Raw genomic sequence first — 22854 nt, forward strand, 5'->3', positions numbered from 1 at the left:
GGTCGGACTGACTAGTACCGGTAGTTGGATCGTACGTCGCGGTGACCCCCGACCCGCGCTAAGTGAAGCTCTCCCCGCATTGTTGCCACTCGCCGCGATCACCTGGAAAATTGTTGCTACTGACATACTTTTATGTTGTAACGCCGTGATTTTGGTATTTACGGGATTCACAACTTAAGCCGCACTGTCCCCCTGTCATTTCTGGTCATCTGCTCGGGTCATTCTCGGAGATCCTGCCTTGTCCATCCTCTCGTGCCCACCCCAGTTCCCCAGTCTCAATTCAACCGAGGCCCAAAGACCGATACCAGTCCACCGTGGCGGTCACCGTAATACTGTCTGTACTGGTTTTCCACGGGAACAATCGTAGGCGGACCGAGCCTCGGACGGGACCGACTCGGCATACGGTGACAATACGTGACCGCAGCAGACCGCCCCTGACCGCCGTCGGCCTCGTCACAGCCGAGGCACTTTCCATCCACGGCCCTCCTACTCTTATTTGGTCTCTTGTTCTCCGTTGATGACCTCACAACTCTTGACCCTTCTTTTCCTTCCTCTTTATACTCCCCCAAACCACCATCGACACTGAGAGGGATGTTCGCTGCTGCTGCACGAAGCCGTCTCTCCACCCTGTCAAGGCCCCGGCTCCCTCCGACATCACTACTCGCTCGCTCGGTAAGACGGCCACCTCCGATATGTCGCACTCGAGGACCCGGTGTGCAGGAGAATCGCAGCTGGGTGCAATTGAGTGAATAGCAACTAATTCTTGCATCTGTATAGACTCCCGCCATGGCTCCCCGACGTCAAGCTTCTTCTGTCCCTGAGGGTAAGTCCATCACTTTCACATGTGCTCCGCGGGGTTGTTCCGTGGAGCCATAGCGGACTGGCAGCTCCCAGCTCCATCTGAAGCCAGATGGTCAGTCGGACTCGACTAACTCTCCGATCAGGATACAAGGAGGATCTCTCCAAGGGCAAGATGCTCCGATTTGAAGACTCTCTGCCCCACCTGCCGGTTCCCTCGCTTGAAGAGACCGGCCGCCGTTACCTGAAGTCCGTTCACCCGCTTGTCTCCGCCTCCGAGTTCGAGCGCACCAAGAGTGCCGTGCAGGAGTTCATTCGGCCCGGCGGTGAGGGTGAACCTCTGCAGAAGCGTCTGCTCGAGCGTGCCGCCAACCCCAAGATCAAGAACTGGATTGCCGAGTGGTGGAACCAGGCCGCCTACTTGGGCTACCGTGACCCCGTGATCCCCTATGTCTCCTACTTCTATTCCTACAAGGATGACCGGGAGCGTCGCGACCCGGCCAAGCGTGCCGCTGCTATCGCGACGGCCGCTCTGGAGTTCAAGGCTGAGGTGGATGCCGGTTCCCTGGAGCCCGAGTACATGCGTGGCCAGCCCATGGCCATGAGCTCGTACGAGTACATGTTCAACTGCTGCCGTATCCCTGCCGACCCCGAGGATTTCCCCCGTAAGTTCTCCGCGGCCGAGAACCAGCACATCGTGGTCGTGCGCAAGAACCAGTTCTTCAAGGTGCCTCTGGTCGTCAACGGTCAGACCCTGAACGTCAGCGAGCTGGAGCAGCAGTTCAAGCGCATCATTGAGACCGCTCAGCCCTCCCCGCCTGTCGGTGTGCTCACTGTTGCGGACCGTGATCACTGGACTGCCGCCCGCAAGAAGCTGGTTGCGGCCGACCCGGCCAACGAGCAGGCCCTGAAGGATATTGAGTCCAGTGGCTTCGTCATCTGTCTGGATGATGCTAAGCCCGTGACTCTGGAGGAGCGCGCTCACCAGTACTGGCACGGCGACGGTGCCAACCGTTGGTTCGACAAGCCCCTGCAGTTCATCATCAACGACAACGGCACCGCCGGTTTCATGGGCGAGCACTCTATGATGGACGGTACCCCTACCCACCGTCTGAATGACCATGTCAACAACCTGATCTTTAACAAGAAGATCGATCTCTCCGACAAGCCCATCCGCGCTGAGCTTCCCGACCCCAAGCCCATCACCTTCCACCTGAACGAGGAGGCCAACGAGGCTATCGACGTGGCCGCCCAGTACCACCGCAAGCAGATCGCCGCACACGAGCTGGTTGTCCAGGCCTACCAGGGCTACGGCAAGGGTCTGATCAAGAAGTTCAAGTGCAGCCCTGACGCCTACGTTCAGATGCTCATCCAGCTGGCCTACTTCAAGATGTACGGCAAGAACCGTCCTACCTACGAGTCTGCCTCGACCCGTAAGTTCCAGGAGGGCCGTACCGAGACCACCCGCACCGTTTCCGACGAGAGCACTGCCTTCTGCAAGGCCCACCACGACCCCAGCATTCCCCGCGAGGAGGTCGTGAAGCTGTTCCGCGCCGCTCTGGCCCAGCACACCAAGTACACCATGGATGCCAGCGACGGCCGTGGTGTCGACCGCCACCTCTTCGGCCTGAAGAAGCTTCTCCAGCCTGGTGAGAAGCTGCCCGCCCTCTACGAGGATCCCGCTTTCGCCTACTCTGGCTCTTGGTACATTTCCAGCTCGCAACTGAGCTCGGAGTACTTTAACGGATACGGCTGGAGCCAGGTCATCGACGATGGATTCGGAATTGCCTACATGATCAACGAGAACAGGTATGTACCATTCCCGTTACATTTTGTATCTGAGATACTAACAGTCTGTCCCCAGCCTGAACTTCAACATCGTCTGCAAGCGTCTTGGAGCTCACCGCATGAGCTACTACCTCAGTGAGGCCGCCTCCGAGATGCGCGACCTCCTCATGCCCGACTTGGCCGCCCAGGCCGAGAAGGCCAAGCTGTAAGCTTTTGATTTAGCGTTATTAATTCTTGGGAAGATATCATCTCCGGTTTTTGGGGTTAAGCGACTTCAATAGATTATATATCTGTCGTATCTGTACAGTTACAATTTGACTATGTCAAAAAGAGTTTTCCTTGTCGACGTATAGAAGTTCCTTTGGTACGCAAGTGTAGATCCGACCCGTATCACAATTCATGGATAAGATATGCCCATCATATAAGACCAATCTAATGAGTAAGTTCCATAAGGCTGCTTCCAAGTAGCCTACATTGTATATCTGGCTTGCGACAGGATGGCGATGTAGATGAGCTTGGTAGAATTTAAGGTACTTAAGGTAAAATAAACGCTTACTGTTATCAGATCTTGTTATCAGATTGTCCTCTAATTTTTGAGAGACGTCCTACTTCTGATGTGAACCTAGGATGCAGTAAAAAAGGGCACTCTGTCAGGATAGCCGCGCATTCAAGTCCTACCGGATGCCACGCACTGATCTATGATAGCTTATGGGGGCCAATTCGACATGTCCCTGTATTAAGCCAGCTGGCCTGCATTCAATCCTCTGCACACCTTCCCTCGAGATCCGACCACTCTCATAATGACCGAATCCCAATTCAAAGTCAAAGTTATTCCCACGAAAGAAGAGTATGCACGACTCGTCGACGTGCTGTGGTCTGCCAATTTTAATCCCTACAAGTACGTGCATTGGCTCCTCGTCTCAACTCACCCTTCCACTTATCCGATCTCCTGTCTAGGGTATCATCCCAAGTATAAAGAACTCAGATAATGCTATCTCAGTCCCATCTGCACAACCGTCCATCTGATCACCGGGCACACACCCTCAGACCGCGCCCGCGACAAAGCCCTCGACACCAAAATCTGGTGGAACGCAAGCGCAAACAATCCCTACTCGCACCTAATCTACGTCCTCGACAAAGAAACCAGCCACGTCGCTGGCGGCTGCGAATGTTTCATCTTCTGCGAAAACCCATTCCCCAACGGCCCCCAGCCCATAAAATGCACCTGGTACCCCGACGGCAGCAAAAGAAAAGAGTACGCAGAGTGCATGCTTTCGCAGGCTTCCTTCCTGCGCCAGTCCTGGTTCCAGCGGCCTCATGCCGGCGTTAATGCCATGGGCGTTCATCCGGAGCTTAGGCGCCGAGGTTTCGGGAGGCTTCTGGAGGGGGGACATGCGAGAATTGATCCGTTGGGGTATGAGAGTTTTATTGAGCGGAGTCCAGCTGACGGTGGCTTTATGAGAAGTATGGGTATCGGAGAGCTATGGGGTTGTATGTTAATTTTAATCCGGTAGAGCCAAGTAATGAGTGGAATAGGTTAATTCATGAATGTAAGCCGCCTGGGATTTTGTTGCTTTGGAGGCCGCCTAGAGGGGAGTGGTCAGGGAAGGCACCTTGTGGTCCTTGGGCTGTTTACGATGGGGACTCTTTAAATGGATGTCATTTGCCTCGTAGCTGATGTTATGAGTTATATTGCTACAAGATTGAAGCTGGGTTGTTTCTTTTCAGAATTCGATTGTAAATGGTATTAGGCGAAGGGTTTTAATTGGGTATACCATCCTTGAATCAGTTGGTTTCTAGCCACAGATATACCTATTAGCTTGTAGGTCTCGATTTTCTAACCCTACTCATGAGCCAATCATGATATCATGAACTTATGGAAAAGGCTTGGCCAAACCTGAACCCTTTTTGTAGTTGGACCAGCTATTGGGAAACTCGAATGCAAGAAGACAGATAAACCTCTCGTAGTTCTTTCCAATCTTCGAAAGCCACTAATTTAATCGTAGTCGAATATCTCGAACCATCCCCATCAGAGAGGTTGTCTGACGGCAGGCACATACTATACCAAACAATCAGTAGCTGACAGGTGAGTAAAAAGTACCAAGGAGCCTTACTGGAAATATTTGGACCTTTTCAAGATCCCACACACCACTTTTGGCATAGATATCATTGTTGATGATTTCTCGTACTTCCTCGGCTGTCGCACCCGTGTACACAACCATACTTCCCAAGAAGCGCGCATCTTTGCCTTCCTGGGGATGTTCTTCGAAAATCGCACCTGAGAATTTGCAAACTCTTCAATTAACAATATCCAGGTAGTTTCATGGATGGGCTCGACTGACCTCCATCGACAAGCTTCCCTTCCGCGATCAACGGCTGTATACCTTCATAATGGTCACTATGAATAGTTCCGATAGTTAGACCCTGGCAAAGCCCCAAATCAAGCGTTTTCTTCATACCCCTTGACCTTTTTCCTCAATTCGAGAACATTAGGCCGATCCGGCATGATACAGAGAAATTCTTTCTTCTTGCCAGTTGTCGCCATCGTTCTTAAGAGGAAGCTCGTTGTCGGCCGTGAATGGATACAGCCCACATTGACTCGAGTCAGGGCTCGATTCAAAAACATGTTCAAAATAAAGGTTGACAAATGTCGGACTGTTTTCTATCAGCTTTCTATAAATGTGGCGTGAAGAGACTTTGATGCCATGAAACGTTTGGAAACCTTTGGCTTGGCTGTCGGATGGTGGTCCCGATGCCGGCGAGTTGCGGAGGCTGATTTCTAATTAGTTGTGTGTTCCCAAGGTCGGAGCACGGTTCCGACGACGCAGTGTGACCAATATTGTGCTTGGCAAGAATGAACACTTGTATGCTATACTGTACTAGTACTGTGCGTTACAACTATCCATTGCACCAGTGTGTTCAAATACATAATGTTTGTATAAGGAGATTGATGCTCCCGCACCCCTCCCATAGCTCGCTCAGGTAATACAGAGTTAGAGCCTTGGCCCAATATGGTGCCAATATCGACGCCAAATACCACATCGACTTTGTCTTGATAAACTGAAACCTTCATTCTACCTGTTGCCAGGTTCATTGCTTGGTCATCTATCTAGTCAGCTACCTGGTCAGCTACCCAGTTACCTATACGATCGGCTGTATGGCTAACTACTGAGTGAAGATAAATGAATTGGCTCGAGCTAGAAAATATCCCTCCAGAGAGCAGAAATTGACGAGGATTATAATATGGACTTAGGAAAAGGGGCAACTGTAAAAGTGATCCACTCCGCGTAGTGACAATTTCATTAATCAGCCGGTGTCCGAGCTGGACCGAGCCCGATAAAGAATCCGGACAAGGATGAGTAAAGAAATGCGAAGTGGCTAAAGTGAATAACTTAAAATACTCTTGCTCATTTTCGCTCTCACAATTTATCCTATCTCCCCTTCGCTCTATCATTCCCTTCATCGCCCACAATCGCTATCATGAGTGAACAACTCAAACCAATCAAGATCTACGGGGGCTCGTTTGGGCCCAATCCTTTCAAAGTCTCGATCATCTTGAGGGAACTCGGACTCCCTGTCGAAGAGATCCCGACGGACTTCAGCGAAATCAAAACACCCGATTATGAAGCTCTCAACCCTAATGGTCGGCTTCCCACTATCCAAGATCCTAACACTGAGATTACTCTGTGGGAGTCTGGTGCTATCATTGAATACCTGATCGAAACCTACGATAAAAATCAAAACATCAGCTTCGCCCCCGGTAGCATGGAGGCGCATCATGCTCGTCAATTTCTCCATTTTCAGATGTCCGGGCAAGGCCCCTATTATGGCCAGGCAGTCTGGTTCAAGCGCTACCACCCGGAACGCGTCCAAAGTGCTCTTGACCGGTATATTAAAGAGACTCGACGAGTTTCCCAGGTCTTGGAGCGAATTCTAGCTCATCGAGAGTGGCTTGTTGGCGATAAAATATCCTATGCTGACCTAGCTTTTGTCTCTTGGCAGAACGCCGCCAAGAACATGTTGTCAGACGTGGGTTATGATGAGAATGAGTTCCCTAATGTGGCTTCCTGGCTAGAAAGAATGAACTCTCGCCCAGTAGTTAGAGAGCTCATTGTCAAGCAGGACAAAATGATGGCAGAGAAATTGAAAGCTGCCACGGAGGCACTGCAATAGTAAATAATTGGCCTGCCTGGCATCTTCACGATTGAAATATGTATGATTATTTCAGTCATTTACTCGGAAATACAATTAGTCTGTAAAAATTGAAAAATTGTATTTCATGATTCGAAATCGCTTTCCATAAAAATAATTGAGAGCGCTCCTGAGTTTATATAAAAGCCACCGAAGGGAGTGATTCAATTGAAAGGACAACAATCAAGACAAGTAAAGGCGTAGAATTCTCACTGCACTGCGAGGCTACTTATTGATGCAGCAAAAATCTATCTCTCCAAAAGTGAAAAGAAACATTACCAAGACCTCGCCTCATTCAAACTCGCTTACGATCAATCAAATAATGAATCACTCAATGTAAGCTTGGAATGAGAGTTCTCTGAGAGTATTGACATCGAAACTTCTTATTCTGCAGGATGCACGAGCCTCGTAGATTCATTACTGTCATCGAAGTGATAGTAGCGTGGCTTAAATTGGTGATTCATCATAATCGATAGGCATAGGTATTGAAAGTGTTATACAACGTGGAAAATGTTGTAGGCTCTGCTTCATTTTGAATCCAGGAATTTGCCTCTCAAATGGAGCTGATACTAGTTGTGACAGCCAAAATCCTCTTCACTACTTGGCGGGTCAATTATCTGACTTAACCTGATGAGGTTTTTGAATATCCATTCCGCATGAGAGGACTATTCATGACGGAATCCCAATGATGATAACAGAACATCTGCTCGTTCGAAAGATGAATGTCGGCCTTGCCCCGCTTGTAAACCGATTCATCGTATCTTCAGATACACCCTTTAAGTTCTTCACGTCCATAGTAGACACTTTTGATAGAATCGACATAGAGCCTGTCTTCTTCAAGTGCATTGTTAAAGCCTTGGGCGCGAACTATGTTGCAATTTAAGATTAGCCGATCGTTCTTTGCAAGTGCTCGTAATAACGTGATACTTACAAGAGGCCATCGGGTGCGCCGCATCTCCACCGAGCGTCACTCGGCCATCGTAGTTATTCCAAGGGGTAATATTACCCCAGTAATGGAACTAACAATTGATTTTTAGCAAATGGCAAGGGCTGCTTTGACGAGTTTCCTGACGGATTCCCCCTCCTACATCGACTTCCAAAGGACTAGCAGTTACCTGAAAGGCCAGGGAGGGGGTGTGGTCTGAGACCGAAGGGGTGTGGCTGTATCAATTCCCTTGTGCAAAATACTATGTGAAGCGATGTGTGGTCACCACTACAGACGGGATAGCTCTATTCATGGATGTTCGATCATAGCGTGATGATAAAAATGGGCCACGACGGACCACAAAGAGAAATAATATACATCACATCATGATCAAAGACAAAAATAACTTAAACTTATTGATGACCGGGCTTTTCAGCATCCAGCTTGACCAGCAAGTCACTCTTTGGAACTTCCTGCGACCACTTAGTGCGCGGTCGCTCAAAGGTCGACACCACACGACCATACGAGATGCCTCCAAGCTGCCCAACCGGCCTCAACTTCTCAAGATCTATATGGCTATACTCTGGATCAGCGGTTCCCTCCTTAACCCAAAACCGAGTGGCCTTGATTAGAACGGTAGCAGCCAAACTCATTCCGGGCTGCTGGTGATCCGTGAATTCCTTGATGTCGACAACCTTTCCTTCAATGTTGAAGACGGATTCCGCGACGCGCGAGGGCTTGACGGTAGTGGAGGGTGCTTCATGGAGACCCGAGACGTCCCATTCGGATACACCGTATGGCGCATCGATGGAGCTGGCATTAACGGCTTCTATCATGTTTTCGGAGACGGTGTTGATGACGCATTCGCCGGTTTCCTTCAGGTTGCGGTAGGTATCCTTGACACGTCCGGGGCGCGATGAGAATCCCACGATGAACATCGGCGGGTCATGGTCAATGACTTGGAAATAGCTGAAGGGTGAAAGGTTCTTCCGTCCTTGATTGTTGATGGTGCTCAAGAAACCGACTGGTCGAGGCGCGATGCCGGAGACTAGCAGGCGGTAGTTGTTGATCATCGGTCTGTCTGGGTGATAGGGGTCGATTTCGTGGTGTTTTTGAGCCAGGCTTGCTCCATTATCGGGTACGCCCTCCCCGTATTTCCACTGCGGGTAGGGTGACTGGGTGACTTCGATTGGCTTTGCTTGGTCGAATGCCGGGCGCTGGGCTTCAGTCTCTGCGAAATCGCCGGCATCTTGAACGATCTTGTAATTTTTCTGGGCTGTTTCTGCGTTGCTTTCTGCAGCTGCTGTGGCGGATGCAGATGAGGCCATGCGACAAAAATGTAATGATTTGTTTGGAACTCTGTGGCCCCGAAGAAAATTATGAGATCTGTCAACCTGATATCAGTATTTTCGGTGGCTTGCGGGGAAAGAGACTGCGATGTTGGCTGCTTACTGCTTGAGTGGGAGACGCCCAGTCACTTTCATATAGAACATTGTGTAAGTGGACTTGCTGATATGTTGGGAAGGCTGAACACTGGCTGTTATTTGGGTCTTCAAATATCGAGAATCGGATGCCTCACCCGACGGTCGACGGCGCGACTCGGCAAGAGACTCGGATGCCTCACCCGACGGTTGACGGCGCGACTCGGCAAGAGACTCGGAATGCCGAGACTTGAGTTGCCGAGAAATAACTCGGAGAAGTCAAGCTGGTGTTAGATGGCATATCAGATCAAAGTATTATACTGAATTTCTGCGCAGTTTTTCCAAGATCCCATTGCGATTTTCGCAAAATCGCATGCTCTCTCCCGTGCCAGGAAGTTGTATCATGAGCGCTCCGTCGATCTGCCGGAGCAGCCAGCCGACGACTGCGACTAGCGAGAGTGCTACACCACTACACCAGTTGATGTCTTTTCACCAGCAAAATGCGGTAACAATAGGGATATTTTTGTACATTTCATGCGTTATGCTAGTACTACTAGTAGTAAGTGGTACTTATGCCCACTTTACAAATGTTGATGTGTTCGTGAAATGCTCTATCTACCAGGAGGCGACATCCCGTAAAGGTCCATTTGAGAAGAAATACGGTTTCATGTTGTAGATTTGACTACCAAAGCTCCCAAAATAGGGGTACAGGACTCCAATTGGCGAGGCAGTTTGCTATGCAATGCATCGCGTAGCAAGTCTCATTGGATGACACATTGTGATCCTGCATCTGTCCAGCCCCAATTAAGGCTAAAGATAAATTTCTAAAAGCCATATCCAGCAAGTCAACACTTCAAGGGGATATCCAGAGAGTAGGTCATTCGTCATTTCGTTCGTGAGATGAGCAAGCCCGGAATCATTAGGGAAGAGAACCACAATAAATGCCGAGCCTAGGCAGTCGCAGTTACTGCGCTAATTATCCCATGGGGAAGTTGAGCTGCGATTCTGCCGATGTGAGCAAGTCTTTCGGGTAGCCTTTTTCGGGAAGCTGTGTGCCCAGTCCGCCAACCACAAAACAGGCTGAAAAGATCCACTGGACCTGAGAATGATGGCCGTGAAAAAAATTCGTGTCGCGTGGTTCAGATTCAGGCTCAGTCTTTCCCGTCGGCGGATCGCAGGGTAAGCGGGTCCACCGCTTCGGCCCCCTCTTGCCCCGGCGCTGCACCTGATCCGCTGGTGGTGGAGGCAGCAGGCCTCGTGGAAGTAGTCATTTCCCCAATCTGACGTTCTGTACTAAGTTAGTTTGGGCAGTTCCGAAGAAAAAAAAAATCACCACAGATTGAGGCACTGCGCCTGTCGGTATAAAACGGGACAAGAAAGAGAATACATACCTAATTCTCGAATTCGTTGACGCAGCATTTGGTTTTCGCGGCTCAGCATGGTGGCCTCGGCCTGATAGTATGCGCCTTCATCACGACTGCCACGCCGGGATGAGCTTTCGCGGAATCCCGTGAATGCGTCCACGGGCTCTGATCCTCGTCCCGCATCTTGGGGTCGAATGTTCGGGGAAGTCGTCTGGCTTGACGGGCGTGACAGCCGACGGTTTGACAGCGAGGAGATGGATAGACGGTTGTTGCCAGACCCCGCAGGCGGGGGCATGGGAGGGAAAAATGCGGCCGAGCGTTCGGACGACGGGGTCGTGTCATCGATGGCAGTAGTTGACTGTGGATTCTGGTGTTGGCTCTGCTGCTGGTATTGTTGCAGTTGGGCCTGCTGGCTGCGAATCATCTGAAGGAGGCGGTTCTATCACACATAAAGTTTAGTTGCTGCAGGTCTTCGGTGAGGAGGGACAAAGGACCCACCACTTGGGCCTCCTGTTCCTGCTCCAGCTCCTGGTGTAGCTCTCCTAGAGATGGCGCCCGTTGATGGTGTGGGTCCGCCGTCACAAAGACCGGACTGCCACCGCTGTGGCTCGAAGGACTCGTCGTACGGAATGCTTGCCCTATGGAAGAGCGGTGGTCTGACCAAAGGGTCTCGCCATGATGTCCCGATGCCGTGCCGAGCGACTCACTTGGGCTGATATTCATGCCGGCAGCTGATCTGCGCCGCTCGGAAACTGACAGTCGGCCAATACTGGACCCGCGAGATGGCCGCGTGGATGTGGATGTGGACGCGGTATGGTTCGCTGGTGCGGGGCCTGTGCCTGGGGGCGTACCGGGGGAGACGGAAGAAGCGTTGCGGTTCGGGAGGGACGAGGACGAGGAGGACGAGCGGGACGGAGGAAGGGAGTTAATATCAGGACACATCTTGGCGTATGAGGTGGGAGTGACGAGGAGAGTCGAGCTGGCGAAGCTCTGATGATTAACTGCCAGTGGGAACATGACAGCGTGATGAGTCAGCGGATCGCGGGGAAGTCACATGACCTCAAAAGCAAAACTAAAGTGGTTGGTTAGTTAGTGCCCTCTGGCCTGAGGCATTAAACGGTCCAGGCTTCCGTCATCCTAACCACTCGTCCCCAGCATTTTTATTCCAGAATACAAAGTCTGAGGGAAAGCAGCGCAGTGCAACGTGCATATTGTCAATAGTATGTCACATTGCGTCCATAGACATAACGGTCCGCTTTTACTACTCGTAGTTCGTACAACCCATCGCAGCCTGCGCTCCTGCAAGGACCATGGAGATCCCCAACCCACACTCGACCAGACCACGGACGACGCCTGTCATGAGAACAGCCAGTGCCTCACAACATGGCTTACTCTCTTCGTCTTACGAATGACTCATTGGTGCCCGTCCAGCGCAATGGCTTTTAGAATGCGCCGGCAATTCGATTTCACTGCGCATCTCTGGGTCCGGCGAGGCCGGGTGGGACAGATGGTCCAGAACACTTTGCACTCTTGAAATTGCCCAAGGCAGCGTGATTACTCTAGAAGCCGGAAGTATGTCTGCAGTGTTGCCCTCCAGCGATCACCGCGCTGGGCTCGCGTGGCGTCGCGGGAGTGTACGATCGTGTCGATCTCCCTTGGAGATGGCCATGTGCAGGAATGCAAGGGCGACCTTCCGATTCCGGGGTGAAGAGTGGTCGTTTTCGGTGCTTACCTGATCCAGGGCCAGTCAACTTTGGGCCAAAGTTTAACAGTACAAAATCTGCTTCTCCGTCAGCTTCTCCATGGGGTCGCAGGGACCGCCGGTGCAAAGGGGGCTGGCCTTTTGGGGTCCAAAGTCAAACTGTGGGAACCTTTTGGGGTCGGCATGTCAGCAGGGCACATGATCGGACATCCCCCTTTACATGTGGTGGGCATGAGGACAAGATTCGATCCTTTGTTCTAGAAAGGGCAGTCCGACGTGCAGACAGTGGATCTCAGTCGAGAACATCTAGGCGTAGGCACTTGCCCCCGCCAATCCTCACAGGGTAAGCGTAGCCCGGGCATCGGAAGTCGGATCAAGACTTTCCAAGCCCCTGTGCTGAGGGCGATCCCACGGCGCCACGTCCGTAACCGACCGTGGCGGTCCCTAGCCCTGGCCCTGCTGTACCTTGTCGCATACATGGAACCACCGCTGCCGCTTGAACTGTGATAGGTGTCAAGGCGCACTCTGACGTCAGTGTCAATTTTTTTTTTTTCCTCTTTCAATCGTGGCCGAGACAATCGCGCGTCTTGACCGAATCTTCCGGGAGGGTCCGACCCAGCGATAGATTGTACTGTAGAGTAAATCCATGTGTGGTACGATCGATAGACAAGCCCATAGGACAAACGTAGTTTTTTCCTCGTCGTCATTTGGCCCTGCGGAGATCAGCGATGGAGAACCATGCGGCCCCGAGCACGCCTGGCGATATTCGCAACCCCTTACATCGTGGGGCACCACACGTTCCCGAGAATTTCTGAGATCGTGTTGCCCGATCGGTTGGGATCTGTAGAGTAGATTCGAGGTTGCATGCGCTCAGGAAGACTTGAGGGAGTCGCGATGCGGCGGTTGTGCATCATCTCGATGCGGACATTCTCCAACCCGAAGCGGATCCCACGGAGTCTTCCCGGGCGCCCAATTCGATAACCAACGTTTGGACGGCATCGCCGTCGGCCTTCGGTCATGGCCTGCACTGGCAAAGTGGAGTCGAGTCTCCAATTGCGGGCATCGACTGCCCGTGGGGCTGCTCCTTCCGGGGCGACTTGTTCTGCGGCCTCGACGTGAGAGGCGGCCGCACGCACAGCGTAGAGACCATCGGCGTTAGACCATAACTGATCTGCGCGATTTTCCGTGTCTCTGCCGGCCGTTGAGCAGCCAGTGCGTCGCTGTCAGCATATTGCGCACTGTCGCGCAAAGGATTGCTGGGGTTGCGATCTCTGGGGCACATACATAGGGAAAAGTGGGCCACGAACAACCCACGGGGAAGCGATTCGGCATCCCGCACCCACTCGGTGACCCAAAGGGAAAGTGCACGGCGAAGGGACCTGGAGAAATCTGGGGCGCAAAGCCGAGCAAACAAAGTCCGGGAAACGCAGGAAGAAGAGTGGAAGGGGAGTCAACCTGCAAATGGCAAACCACGGAATGGCCGCATTGAGTCCGACTCCGTTGCATCGCGCCTTCCCTGTATTTATTGTTCCTGGGCCCTCTCCGCTTTCACTTCCTGCTTTTCCCCCAACCTCCACCACTTCTGTTCCCTCTTCTGCGCCTTGATCGACAATGTGAGTACGGTCACAGTCATTCTATGTTGGACTTCTTACTCTTCAAGGTCGTGATGGACTAACCACCTCCCCATATCTACAGTCATCATGGCGAGTCACCCAGAAAAGCTGGCGGACCGGCTGGATGCTGTGCAAGCATCCTCCGCCTCCAGTGCCACCCAACAAGATATTCTGACCGACGTGCCCATGTGTGAAAAGGGCGATGACAAGGACAGCCAGCTGGAGAACGCCGGCCCCGATGGCCGGATCGAGCTCACAGAGGATATGTGCTACGATCAACTCGGATACTCATTCAGTGAGACCCGCAAATGGTTGATCATCTCCGTCATTTTCCTCGTCCAAGTCTCCATGAACTTCAACACTTCACTATACTCGAATGGCCTCGGGGGTATCTCGGAGGAGTTTGGCGTCTCCATGCAGGCTGCCAGGTGCGGTGCCATGATCTTCCTCGTTCTCTATGCGTTCGGCTGTGAGCTGTGGGCGCCGTGGAGTGAAGAACTGGGCCGAAAGCCGATCCTGCAGGCGTCGCTGTTCCTGGTCAACGTCTGGCAGCTGCCTGTTGCGCTGGCGCCCAATTTCACCTCTGTCATGGTTGGCCGTGCTCTGGGCGGTCTCTCCTCGGCCGGTGGTTCCGTCACTCTGGGTATGATTGCTGATCTCTGGGAAGCCGATACCCAGCAGTACGCCGTCGCAGCGGTCGTCTTCTCCTCCGTCGGTGGTTCCGTTCTTGGTCCCGTTATTGGTGGTTTCGTTGAGGCGTTCCTGCCATGGCGCTGGAGCATTTGGATTCAGTTGATCTTCGGCGGTTTCGTACAAATCATGCACTTCCTGGTCGTACCCGAGACTCGAACCACTGTCCTGATGGACCGCATCGCCAAGAAGATGCGCAAGAGCGGCGAGCACCCCAATATCTACGGCCCCACGGAGGGCATGTCCTTCCGCGAGCGTTTCCCGCCTCGCGAATTGATGATGACCTGGATTCGCCCATTCAAGATGTTCCTGACTGAGCCCATCGTCCTGGTTCTCTCTCCTGCTCAGTGGTTTCAGTGATGCTCTGATTTTCATGTTCATTCAGTCCCTGGCACTTGTTTACGGCCAGTGGGGTTTCAACACCTGGGAGAAGGGTCTGGCGTTCATTCCCATCGTCATCGGCTACTTCATCGCCTGGTTCTCTTGGTTCCCCATCATCCGCCGCAATGTCGCTGAGCGCCGCGAAAATCCCGACAGTGAACGGGCGCAATACGAGTCTCGTCTGTGGTGGTTGCTGTACACGGCCCCCTGCTTGCCTATCGGTCTGATCGGTTTCGCTTGGACCAGTCTCCCTCAGTGCCACTGGATCGGATCGATGATCTTCGCTGCCATCATCGGTATTGCCAACTACGCGATCTACATGGCCACAATTGACTATATGATCTGTGCCTACGGCCCGTACTCCGCATCTGCCACCGGTGGTAACGGTTGGGCGCGTGACTTCCTCGCTGGTGTCCTGACTATTCCTGCGACTCCTTTCTTTGAGAGTAAGTCCTGATTTATTCCTGCGATTATGACCATGCCTAACATCTATCCTTAGACATTGGCGGCGAGCGCCATTTAGAGTATGCCTCTACTATTCTGTGTAAGTCTCCTCATGGGTTCTCTCGACATTTCCCCGGGGCACATAATCTAATTGATGTACAGTCTGTATCTCGGTACCGCTCGTGGTTGCCGTCTACATTATCTACTGGAAGGGCCCCGAACTCCGAAAGCGCTCTCCCTTCGCCCAGCGCCTCTCGGAGGCTCGCCAAGATCTGGACATGCACATTCAGAGCCGTCGCCAGTCCAAGGTCCCCGAGGCGTCCCGCGCCAACTCCTATGCGCGATCCCAGCAGGATCTTCGCATCCGTGGCAGCCGTCCTGGCTCGCGGGTCAACTCCCGTGCCAATTCTCGCGCCAACTCCCGCGCCAACTCGCGTCGCAACAGCATGGCTGCGTAAGCGGCTCGGACCTTTCCAAGTCCTACCCCCTAACTGTCTCCCGATTTTGTGTGACCTGTACCATGATGATGAAAAGACGTCGGAATGGATTCTGTCCGCTGCAATGAGGATTTACAGCTAATTTCGCATCTTCTCTTCTCTGTGTATGTCTTGAATCGCATGGATCCATGCGCTGGACGTGCTGGACTCTTTAATTATTTTTTCCTGATCATGGCTTGCAAACCCGGGCTTCTTTTGGACATGCTCTCTTTCTAACTTGGGTTCTCAACGGGTGGTTTGCTCTGCTTTGTCTATACGACACGATCCGACCAGGTGATCTGGGAAAGCCATGTACGCTTTCTGGGGCTTTGCTTTTGTGACGAGGCTAGACCGGTTACGAATTGTATGCTCTAGCTGATTACCCAATGAATTTCCACCTTGTCACAAACCTAGAATACCTACCTAGGTGCTAGCCCATGTATTGTTCAATGGTAGGGTTACCCTCGGTCACCTCATTTCTACCGGGAGACCGGATCTTGTTACCCAGAACGACCCGATCGGCTGCACGAACCCTCGCGGCGTGGAGAATGGAATCCCCGACCTTCAGTCGGAGAAAGATTAATCTGTCAAGATCCATTGAACTGAGTGCTCAGCTCCTAAACTGAATGCTAGAGTAACATTAGCATCCGAGGTAAATGTCCGCTTCCGGCATGAGTCCCCAAGAGTCATTCCCAAGAGGTACTGAACAACACACCATGTACTTTTGTCGATGACAATACGTCCAAGCACTCAGTGGTTTGTGGAGCATATTAGATTCTTCTCGGGTCACATTGAGGTTGTGTACTCGGAGGTGTGTCAGAGATCGAGTGTCTAGGCCGGGTCCTTGCATGACAGCTGACAGCTGACAAGTGTTGGGTCCGTGTTCATTTAAAGCAGTCTGCTTAGAGGTGACGCGAACTGTTAAGATTGGATTTATTGGCCAATTAGATTTGATAAATATGATGTCAAGTGGACTTGACAGGTTTTTGCTTTTGTTTTCTGTGATATTTTCATACTTCGGCCGCATTCTTCTGGCTCTCCGATTCCACAAAGTATACGCCAATAGAGAGTACCTTAGGTATTTGTCATCACTCACTTACATACAACATATCAAGTGTTTGATTTCGATATGGCAGACTTACACTGAATTTAATAGCCATCAAATGCAAATACTCAAAACACTAGTTCATACTTGAGAACTGCATCTCCCACAACTGCCGCTCGGGTGGTCCGTGCGGCAGCTAGACTTGGCCGCGTCAAGCTCAACGCGGATTTCCCCTCACAACCATGAGCTTCCTCCGTCTTAGTGGGAGACTCTCCCTACCGCGACTTTCAGTCTACACATCTTTCCCGCTGACTCGTTTCCCTTCCTATCAACTCCGAATGTCTTCCAACGCCCCCACGCCGCGTTTCGCCGAGGGCGAAGACCCGCAACAGCTCGGCTCCGACACTCAAGGCCTGCTGCAGCATGGATGGAAGCTCGACGCCGATGGCATGGGCGTGACCAAGACCTTTCATTTCAAGAGCTACTTCAAGGCTGTGGTATGTTGGGATCCCCTCGATTACAATGATGTCCACTTCCAGCGGTGCTGGAAAGTCGACCATTCACTCACACACCCGGCAGTCCTTCGTGAACCTGATCGCGTCTGAAAGTTCGTCCAAGAAGCATCACCCCACAATGACTGTCGTAAGTGCCGACTCGCAACAAAGAAATCGAAATTATAAGACTAACCAGGCTGACGCGCGCATAGCGGATCGGTTCCGTTGATGTCCACTGGACGACACATCGCCCGCGGGGCCTCACGCACAAGGACATTGCCCTCGCCCGACACTGCGACAACGGGGCTGGGCTGATGGGCGTCGTCGAAGCCGATCAGGGCTTGAAGTGTGGCCCGTCCACCTGAATAAGCATGGGCTGACCTGACGGATTCGAGGCATCCGGAGTACGGCGTGCGGACTACCAGGGTGGAGCTCTCAACGCTCGCAATTCGGATCCACCACAAGAAAGTCTGGAACACGCAGGAATCGCTTTAGCGAGGCCAGGAACCTGCCCTGGCCTCGCTCTACCTATGGGAGGCTAGCAATTGTTAGGGGTGGAAATGAAGACGAAATGAACCTGAAATCCAGGGGCGAGGACCCATTTTTAGTCGCCTCAATTTCATGCACCTCTCATCACCTTTCCCACCTTTTGCCTTGTCCGTTCGTGTGTAGATCCCCCCACTCATCGTTCCCCTTCTCCTGAACCTCTCATCTTTGCTCGAACTCTCCCCGAACTGTGCCCCGAGACAATCTGCGGAGTCGCAGTCAGAGTCGACTCTCCGGTGCATGACGTGCTAGGCCCAACAGCCGTCTACACGTTCGGCTGTGACGATCGTTACCGTGTTGATTCGCTCTCCTTTTCCTGCCGGTCTGCGATGGTTTGTTGACTGCCGTGAAGACCATTCGAGGCGCTAAATTATGTCCTCGATGCCGCGAGTCCCTGCGCAGCCATCTTTTGGCGAGCGCAGAGGGCATCGTTTGGCGCCGCTGCAGACAAATTTTACTAGCCCTCCGACGGAGCAACAGCAACAGCCACCGCCGCCGCAGCTTAAGACAGAAGCCTCGCGACTACAACGTCCTCGGCCCAGCGATCCCATCGCCAATGGCTCCGAAGGACCGGTTCCTCTCACGAGCCCGGTCAAGCGCCAGTCCTCAAAAACCAGTCTGCGCAGTCTCTTCTCGCGCGACAAGAGCTCGCGTGCCGCTGTGGCCCCCGATAGCAGACTCGACGAGATTGAGGAGAGCCAACCCGCTCCATCGCAGATCACCACGCAGATTGCGACAGTTTTAGATACACCCTTGTCGCCCACCGGCACTCTGGCAACCCCACACACGATGGTCTCGACCCCGACGACGCTCACGTCTCCGACGACACCCCGCGCACGAAATACGTTGAAGACGGCTCGGCCACGGCCTCCTGAAGGAAATGCGCCCTCGCAAGAACAGTACGGCTGGAAGCCACCGCCATTGTTTCAGGCCTATCCTCAGTCGACAAAGCATGAGTGTCTCTCGGCGCCTGCGATGTCGGCGGATGCGATCCTACGCCTCCACGCGACGGGGAAAAGTGCGGGGGACGACAGCCGGTCTGGTACTTCGGGACAAGATGAGAAGAAGAAGGAACAGAGGGAGCGGAAGCACATGCGTACACTTTCTGGGACCATTAACAAAGTCGAATGGACGCAAAAAATCTTCGTGCTCGCTACGGCGGGATTCATCCTACAGTATACCGGCGAAGGGAAGCATGACCGATTGCCCGAGAAAATGCTCCAGTTGGGGCCGCACTCGGTGGCATTCGCCAGCGATGCCATCCCAGGCAGGCACTGGGTTGTTCAGATTTCGCAGAATCCAGCGGCCGACGCTGTTAATGCCCCTGAACCACCCAAGCCTCGTCTGACATCGCGCTTTGGATTCCATCGATCCCACGCCCGACGGTTGGCACGCAGTTTTCTCATGGTCTTCGACAACCCGGACTCGATGATTTCTTGGTTGATGGCGATTCGCGCCGAGGTGGAAGCCCGTGGGGGTCCCAAGTTCACTATGGAGAAACACTCGGAGGATGAAGTAGAGCCTCGGCTTCGCTCGAAAGCGAGCGTTCGGCAAATGGTGAAGAAAGACCCGCATCGGATTTCGAGCCTCTTTCTTCAGCCGCAATCCCTTCGTCTCCCGGGTGATGACGGGGATGGCAAGTCCGTCGGTGGTATTACCTTACAATCTCGACGGAGCTCATACGTGTCGGATAATCGTCGCTCAATGCTCGACTCGCGCGCAGGATCTGTGTCGACAGGCTGGACGGAGGCTACTCCTCCCATGAACCACGATCCCCCGGTGTCACCCACCGCGCCGTCAAACCCTTACGGTCTCCCTGAATCTGTGCTGAGGGAGGTGGACCAAATGATTGCTCGTAGTCCACCTTCATCCAGTAATGGTAATAGCCAATCGCTCTATATGTCGCCGACATCGCCACCAGCCTCAGTTGCTTCACAACCGCAAACATCCAATATTCCTGAGACCTTTGCTCGGAGCGCATCTCCGCCAGCCCCGAATTTTAGCGTGCCTTCGTTCAGCAAAAAGTTTGTACCAAGGCAGGGCCCGGCCCCCGTTAATATCCAGGCTTCCTCGCCGCCGTCTGTGAGCGGTGTTCTTCTCCGGGGCGAGAGCGTCAGTGATATGACCATCTCCAGCGTCTCTTCTCCACCACAGTCGCCCACTTATAGTGCTGCAAGCTCGCGCCATACCGACCTCTCCGAGCCTGCACCGCTCCCAAGAGATGGCACTGGTCGGACGTTGCGAACCTACAATTCCGAGGATGTGCTGTCGCGAGTGGTTCGGTCGTCACAGGCTGCTTCCAACTTCTCTCGTGTCCCAAGAACACCAGCGCCAGCTGAGACCAGTCCGCCGCCATCTCGTCCTCTCAGCTTGATCGGTCGTTCGGGACTGGGAATTCAGATGAATGGCGAGTCCCAGCCTCCCAGCGCTCCCCCTGCAGCGCCTCTTCCGCAGCCGCCAGTGTCGCAGCCTGCCCCGCGCAACCGTGTGCCCTCAGCACATGCAGATGCTCAACGCCCGCAGAGTATGAGTCGACGAAAGAGCATGCCTGGTCTCGCAGTCGGTCCTCCCGCTGCGCCGCCGCCTAATTGCCCACTCCCGAAGATTCCCTCGCCAATAGCTGCGAAGGCGCCTCCCACCTGGTCAAAATCCAAGACGACATCTCCAACCACCCGTTTTTATCAATCGCAGCAAGTCCAGAGTCAGGTTTTCGATAATCGGAAGAGTGGCCTGCCTGAGCCAAACACGCCTAGGACAGCAGCTCGCCAGTCTCGCATGCTTTAAAGAATTGACTCTATACACCTGGCTGCTATACCACTCATTTTGTCGAGAAAATAAAAAGCTATACCCATGATCGCCACCTCCCGTCCACCTGTCGACCGCATTCATCGAGCGACACTTGAGACGCCGCTCCCTATTTGATTTCCTGTTTGCTATTCTTACGCCTGTGCATTCAGCGTATACCCCGAGCAAGTCTCGCCTGCATCCGCCAACTACCGTCCATCATGCCCGCCACTGGGCTCTCATCTTCATTACATTTCTCTGTTGATCTATTATTGATTTGCCGGTTGTCTTCAACCGACGATACCCTTACGTCCATATTTGGAACTTTCACCGATTCGACACCGCTGTCTGCTTCACTTCGAATGCTGTCTTATTTATACCCCAATTTCCATGTTTGTTCCGACATCAAATTTCAAGGCTGGATCATGCTCATATTTCTTGTATTATCACTGGTTTTTTAAAGCTCTGGGCTGGAAATAGAATTTGTATACTAGGTGAAGGGTTAATATGATGTCTACTCTAGTGTCTTACTACTATTGTGTTGTTACATATTTTCTGAAATACTACCTTCTCTTTTGAAGAAATGCATAGATTTAAAGTATGCTTTCTGATGCCTAAATCAAGTGGATTACCATTTTGGCCATGGCCAGTAAGTGCCAGGTCGAGCAAAGGAAAAGTGTTCAACGCCGGAACATGATGAAAAAATACACAGCACGCAATGGCGATGAATGAGAAAAAAGTTGTCCCACGAAAGGTAGTACTATACGTCCATCCCACAATTTTCGATATTCATTTCACGAATAAATAATTACTCCTCCACCTCTTCTACCCGCGCTGTGAGATCTCGCTTCACGGGACCCGAGCTTGCAGCAGGTCCAGGCTCGACGGAGGTAGTGCTAGCTGAAGGGGCAGTCTCTGCAACTGGTGCCGACTCGGCCTTGACCTTCTTGCTCTTCTTCTTTTTGCTCTGTAAAATAAGTTAGCAAATTGATAGAAACGCGGACATGGGGAAAGAAAATGCATACCTCTTGCCAGCCCCATAGAGGCTTGAAACTGTCGAAGAAACCCACGTCTTCGAACAAGTTCGGAAACAGCCAGAGACCGGGAGGAACAGCGAAAACAGTGATGCAGAACAAAATCAGGCGGAAGATCGACATGGCAAAGAAGAGACCCAGCAATCCCATCATGCCCACACTGAGATACCACACACCCTGACGCATCACCATCGGCCACAGAGGGAACAGCACCACGGCAAAAATACCCGCCACGACGGCGGCCGCCATGGCTTTCTGCTTCCATTGCGGTCCTTCGTACAGCCAAACGTAGTGCATCATCGGGTCGGTCTCCTGGTGCTGCTCGATCTTCACAGTCCACAGGCCTTTGACGCGGTTCTTGGGTTTGGCATGGTTGTGCCCGGCGTGCGGGTCAATCTTGCTCACACGGAGAGCAAGTAGCGAGAGCGGAAGCAGCTTGAATACATTTTCGGCAGAGGCGCGGTCTGTCACAGGTGGGAGGAGGGAGTTCTTCTTTGCGGCGGCTTTGGCGTAGGCGGGGGATTCAATGGCGCGGATGGCTCGTTTCACTATATTCGGCGCAATGTCAGTAACGAAGAACGGCTATCACATTGCCTTCGATTACTATGCATTCTCATACCTTTGAACATGTCCTTTCGCTGTCCATCCAAGATACACGTCCGCGGCTTCAGGTTCTGCGACCGCAGGAAGTTGGCCACGGCCAGCGCCTTGGGATCAGCCGGTTGACCCGGTTGCACGGGCACTTGGTGTGTCTGCTGCTGTGGCTGCTGCGGAGTCGGCGATTGTCCCTGCTGTTGCTGCTGCTCGCCCTGTGGGGAAGCTTGTCCCTCGCCCTCCTGCTGCGCTTCCATCTGCTTCTGATGCGCCTGCAGGGCCCGCATTCGCAACTGTGCCACGTACTGCTCGGGCGTCATTCCGAGCTTCGCTGCGTCAGCTGTGAGCTGTTCTCGCTGTTTCTGGGCGAATTGCTCGGGCGTCATCCCTCGTTTGGCGGCTTCGGAGGCGAACTGTTGCTGCATCGCCGCCATTTGCTGGGGGCTGGGCTGGCCGGGGGCGGCCATGATGGGATCAAAGGAGAGGCGGGTTGGAAACAAAGAACGACGCAAAGGCGAACAAGGACGAGTTAGTCGAGTTGGGGGTGGTGGGCGGTGTTGGCGT

The 22854-nt window shown here is 52.8% G+C and overlaps 11 protein-coding genes across 11 annotated transcripts; 6 read left to right on the forward strand and 5 right to left on the reverse strand.

Moving 5' to 3' along the window:
* Positions 1-591: 591 nt before the first annotated feature.
* On the forward strand, positions 592-2795 carry N7532_000758 (carnitine O-acetyltransferase CAT2; the record flags this gene model as incomplete). The annotated part of the gene is made up of 4 exons (XM_056613262.1): positions 592-672; positions 778-823; positions 945-2607; positions 2663-2795. 4 exons carry the CDS (start codon positions 592-594, stop codon positions 2793-2795), a joined length of 1923 nt encoding a protein of 640 aa, XP_056480486.1.
* Positions 2796-3386: 591 nt separating this feature from the next.
* N7532_000759 (GNAT family N-acetyltransferase) lies at positions 3387-4176 on the forward strand (the record flags this gene model as incomplete). Its single annotated transcript, XM_056613263.1, has 3 exons — positions 3387-3484; positions 3587-4077; positions 4142-4176. The coding sequence occupies 3 exons, from the start codon at positions 3387-3389 to the stop codon at positions 4174-4176; spliced, it is 624 nt and encodes a 207-aa protein (XP_056480487.1).
* A 439-nt stretch (positions 4177-4615) lies between these two features.
* On the reverse strand, positions 4616-5131 carry N7532_000760 (YciI family protein; the record flags this gene model as incomplete). The annotated part of the gene is made up of 4 exons (XM_056613264.1): positions 4616-4645; positions 4701-4864; positions 4929-4984; positions 5046-5131. The coding sequence occupies 4 exons, from the start codon at positions 5129-5131 to the stop codon at positions 4616-4618; spliced, it is 336 nt and encodes a 111-aa protein (XP_056480488.1).
* A 935-nt stretch (positions 5132-6066) lies between these two features.
* N7532_000761 (glutathione S-transferase family protein) lies at positions 6067-6759 on the forward strand (the record flags this gene model as incomplete). Its single annotated transcript, XM_056613265.1, has 1 exon — positions 6067-6759. The coding sequence occupies one exon, from the start codon at positions 6067-6069 to the stop codon at positions 6757-6759; it is 693 nt and encodes a 230-aa protein (XP_056480489.1).
* A 1356-nt stretch (positions 6760-8115) lies between these two features.
* On the reverse strand, positions 8116-9030 carry N7532_000762 (flavin reductase family protein; the record flags this gene model as incomplete). The annotated part of the gene is made up of 1 exon (XM_056613266.1): positions 8116-9030. One exon carries the CDS (start codon positions 9028-9030, stop codon positions 8116-8118), a length of 915 nt encoding a protein of 304 aa, XP_056480490.1.
* A 1244-nt stretch (positions 9031-10274) lies between these two features.
* On the reverse strand, positions 10275-11429 carry N7532_000763 (uncharacterized protein; the record flags this gene model as incomplete). The annotated part of the gene is made up of 3 exons (XM_056613267.1): positions 10275-10411; positions 10515-10926; positions 10986-11429. The coding sequence occupies 3 exons, from the start codon at positions 11427-11429 to the stop codon at positions 10275-10277; spliced, it is 993 nt and encodes a 330-aa protein (XP_056480491.1).
* A 1536-nt stretch (positions 11430-12965) lies between these two features.
* On the reverse strand, positions 12966-13521 carry N7532_000764 (uncharacterized protein; the record flags this gene model as incomplete). Its single annotated transcript, XM_056613268.1, has 2 exons — positions 12966-13409; positions 13474-13521. 2 exons carry the CDS (start codon positions 13519-13521, stop codon positions 12966-12968), a joined length of 492 nt encoding a protein of 163 aa, XP_056480492.1.
* Positions 13522-13889: 368 nt separating this feature from the next.
* Positions 13890-15775, forward strand: N7532_000765 (uncharacterized protein; the record flags this gene model as incomplete). The annotated part of the gene is made up of 4 exons (XM_056613269.1): positions 13890-14822; positions 14878-15319; positions 15373-15417; positions 15480-15775. The coding sequence occupies 4 exons, from the start codon at positions 13890-13892 to the stop codon at positions 15773-15775; spliced, it is 1716 nt and encodes a 571-aa protein (XP_056480493.1).
* A 1305-nt stretch (positions 15776-17080) lies between these two features.
* On the forward strand, positions 17081-17697 carry N7532_000766 (4a-hydroxytetrahydrobiopterin dehydratase; the record flags this gene model as incomplete). Its single annotated transcript, XM_056613270.1, has 3 exons — positions 17081-17335; positions 17418-17480; positions 17545-17697. The coding sequence occupies 3 exons, from the start codon at positions 17081-17083 to the stop codon at positions 17695-17697; spliced, it is 471 nt and encodes a 156-aa protein (XP_056480494.1).
* A 562-nt stretch (positions 17698-18259) lies between these two features.
* On the forward strand, positions 18260-20662 carry N7532_000767 (peptidase family M20/M25/M40 protein; the record flags this gene model as incomplete). Its single annotated transcript, XM_056613271.1, has 1 exon — positions 18260-20662. The coding sequence occupies one exon, from the start codon at positions 18260-18262 to the stop codon at positions 20660-20662; it is 2403 nt and encodes an 800-aa protein (XP_056480495.1).
* Positions 20663-21470: 808 nt separating this feature from the next.
* N7532_000768 (Sec62 family protein translocation protein) lies at positions 21471-22757 on the reverse strand (the record flags this gene model as incomplete). Its single annotated transcript, XM_056613272.1, has 3 exons — positions 21471-21629; positions 21688-22244; positions 22316-22757. The coding sequence occupies 3 exons, from the start codon at positions 22755-22757 to the stop codon at positions 21471-21473; spliced, it is 1158 nt and encodes a 385-aa protein (XP_056480496.1).
* Positions 22758-22854: the final 97 nt, after the last annotated feature.

Source organism: Penicillium argentinense (assembly GCF_028826775.1).
Source record: "Penicillium argentinense strain IBT 30761 chromosome Unknown utg000001l_segment0_segment0, whole genome shotgun sequence".
Classification (NCBI taxonomy): domain Eukaryota; kingdom Fungi; phylum Ascomycota; class Eurotiomycetes; order Eurotiales; family Aspergillaceae; genus Penicillium; species Penicillium argentinense.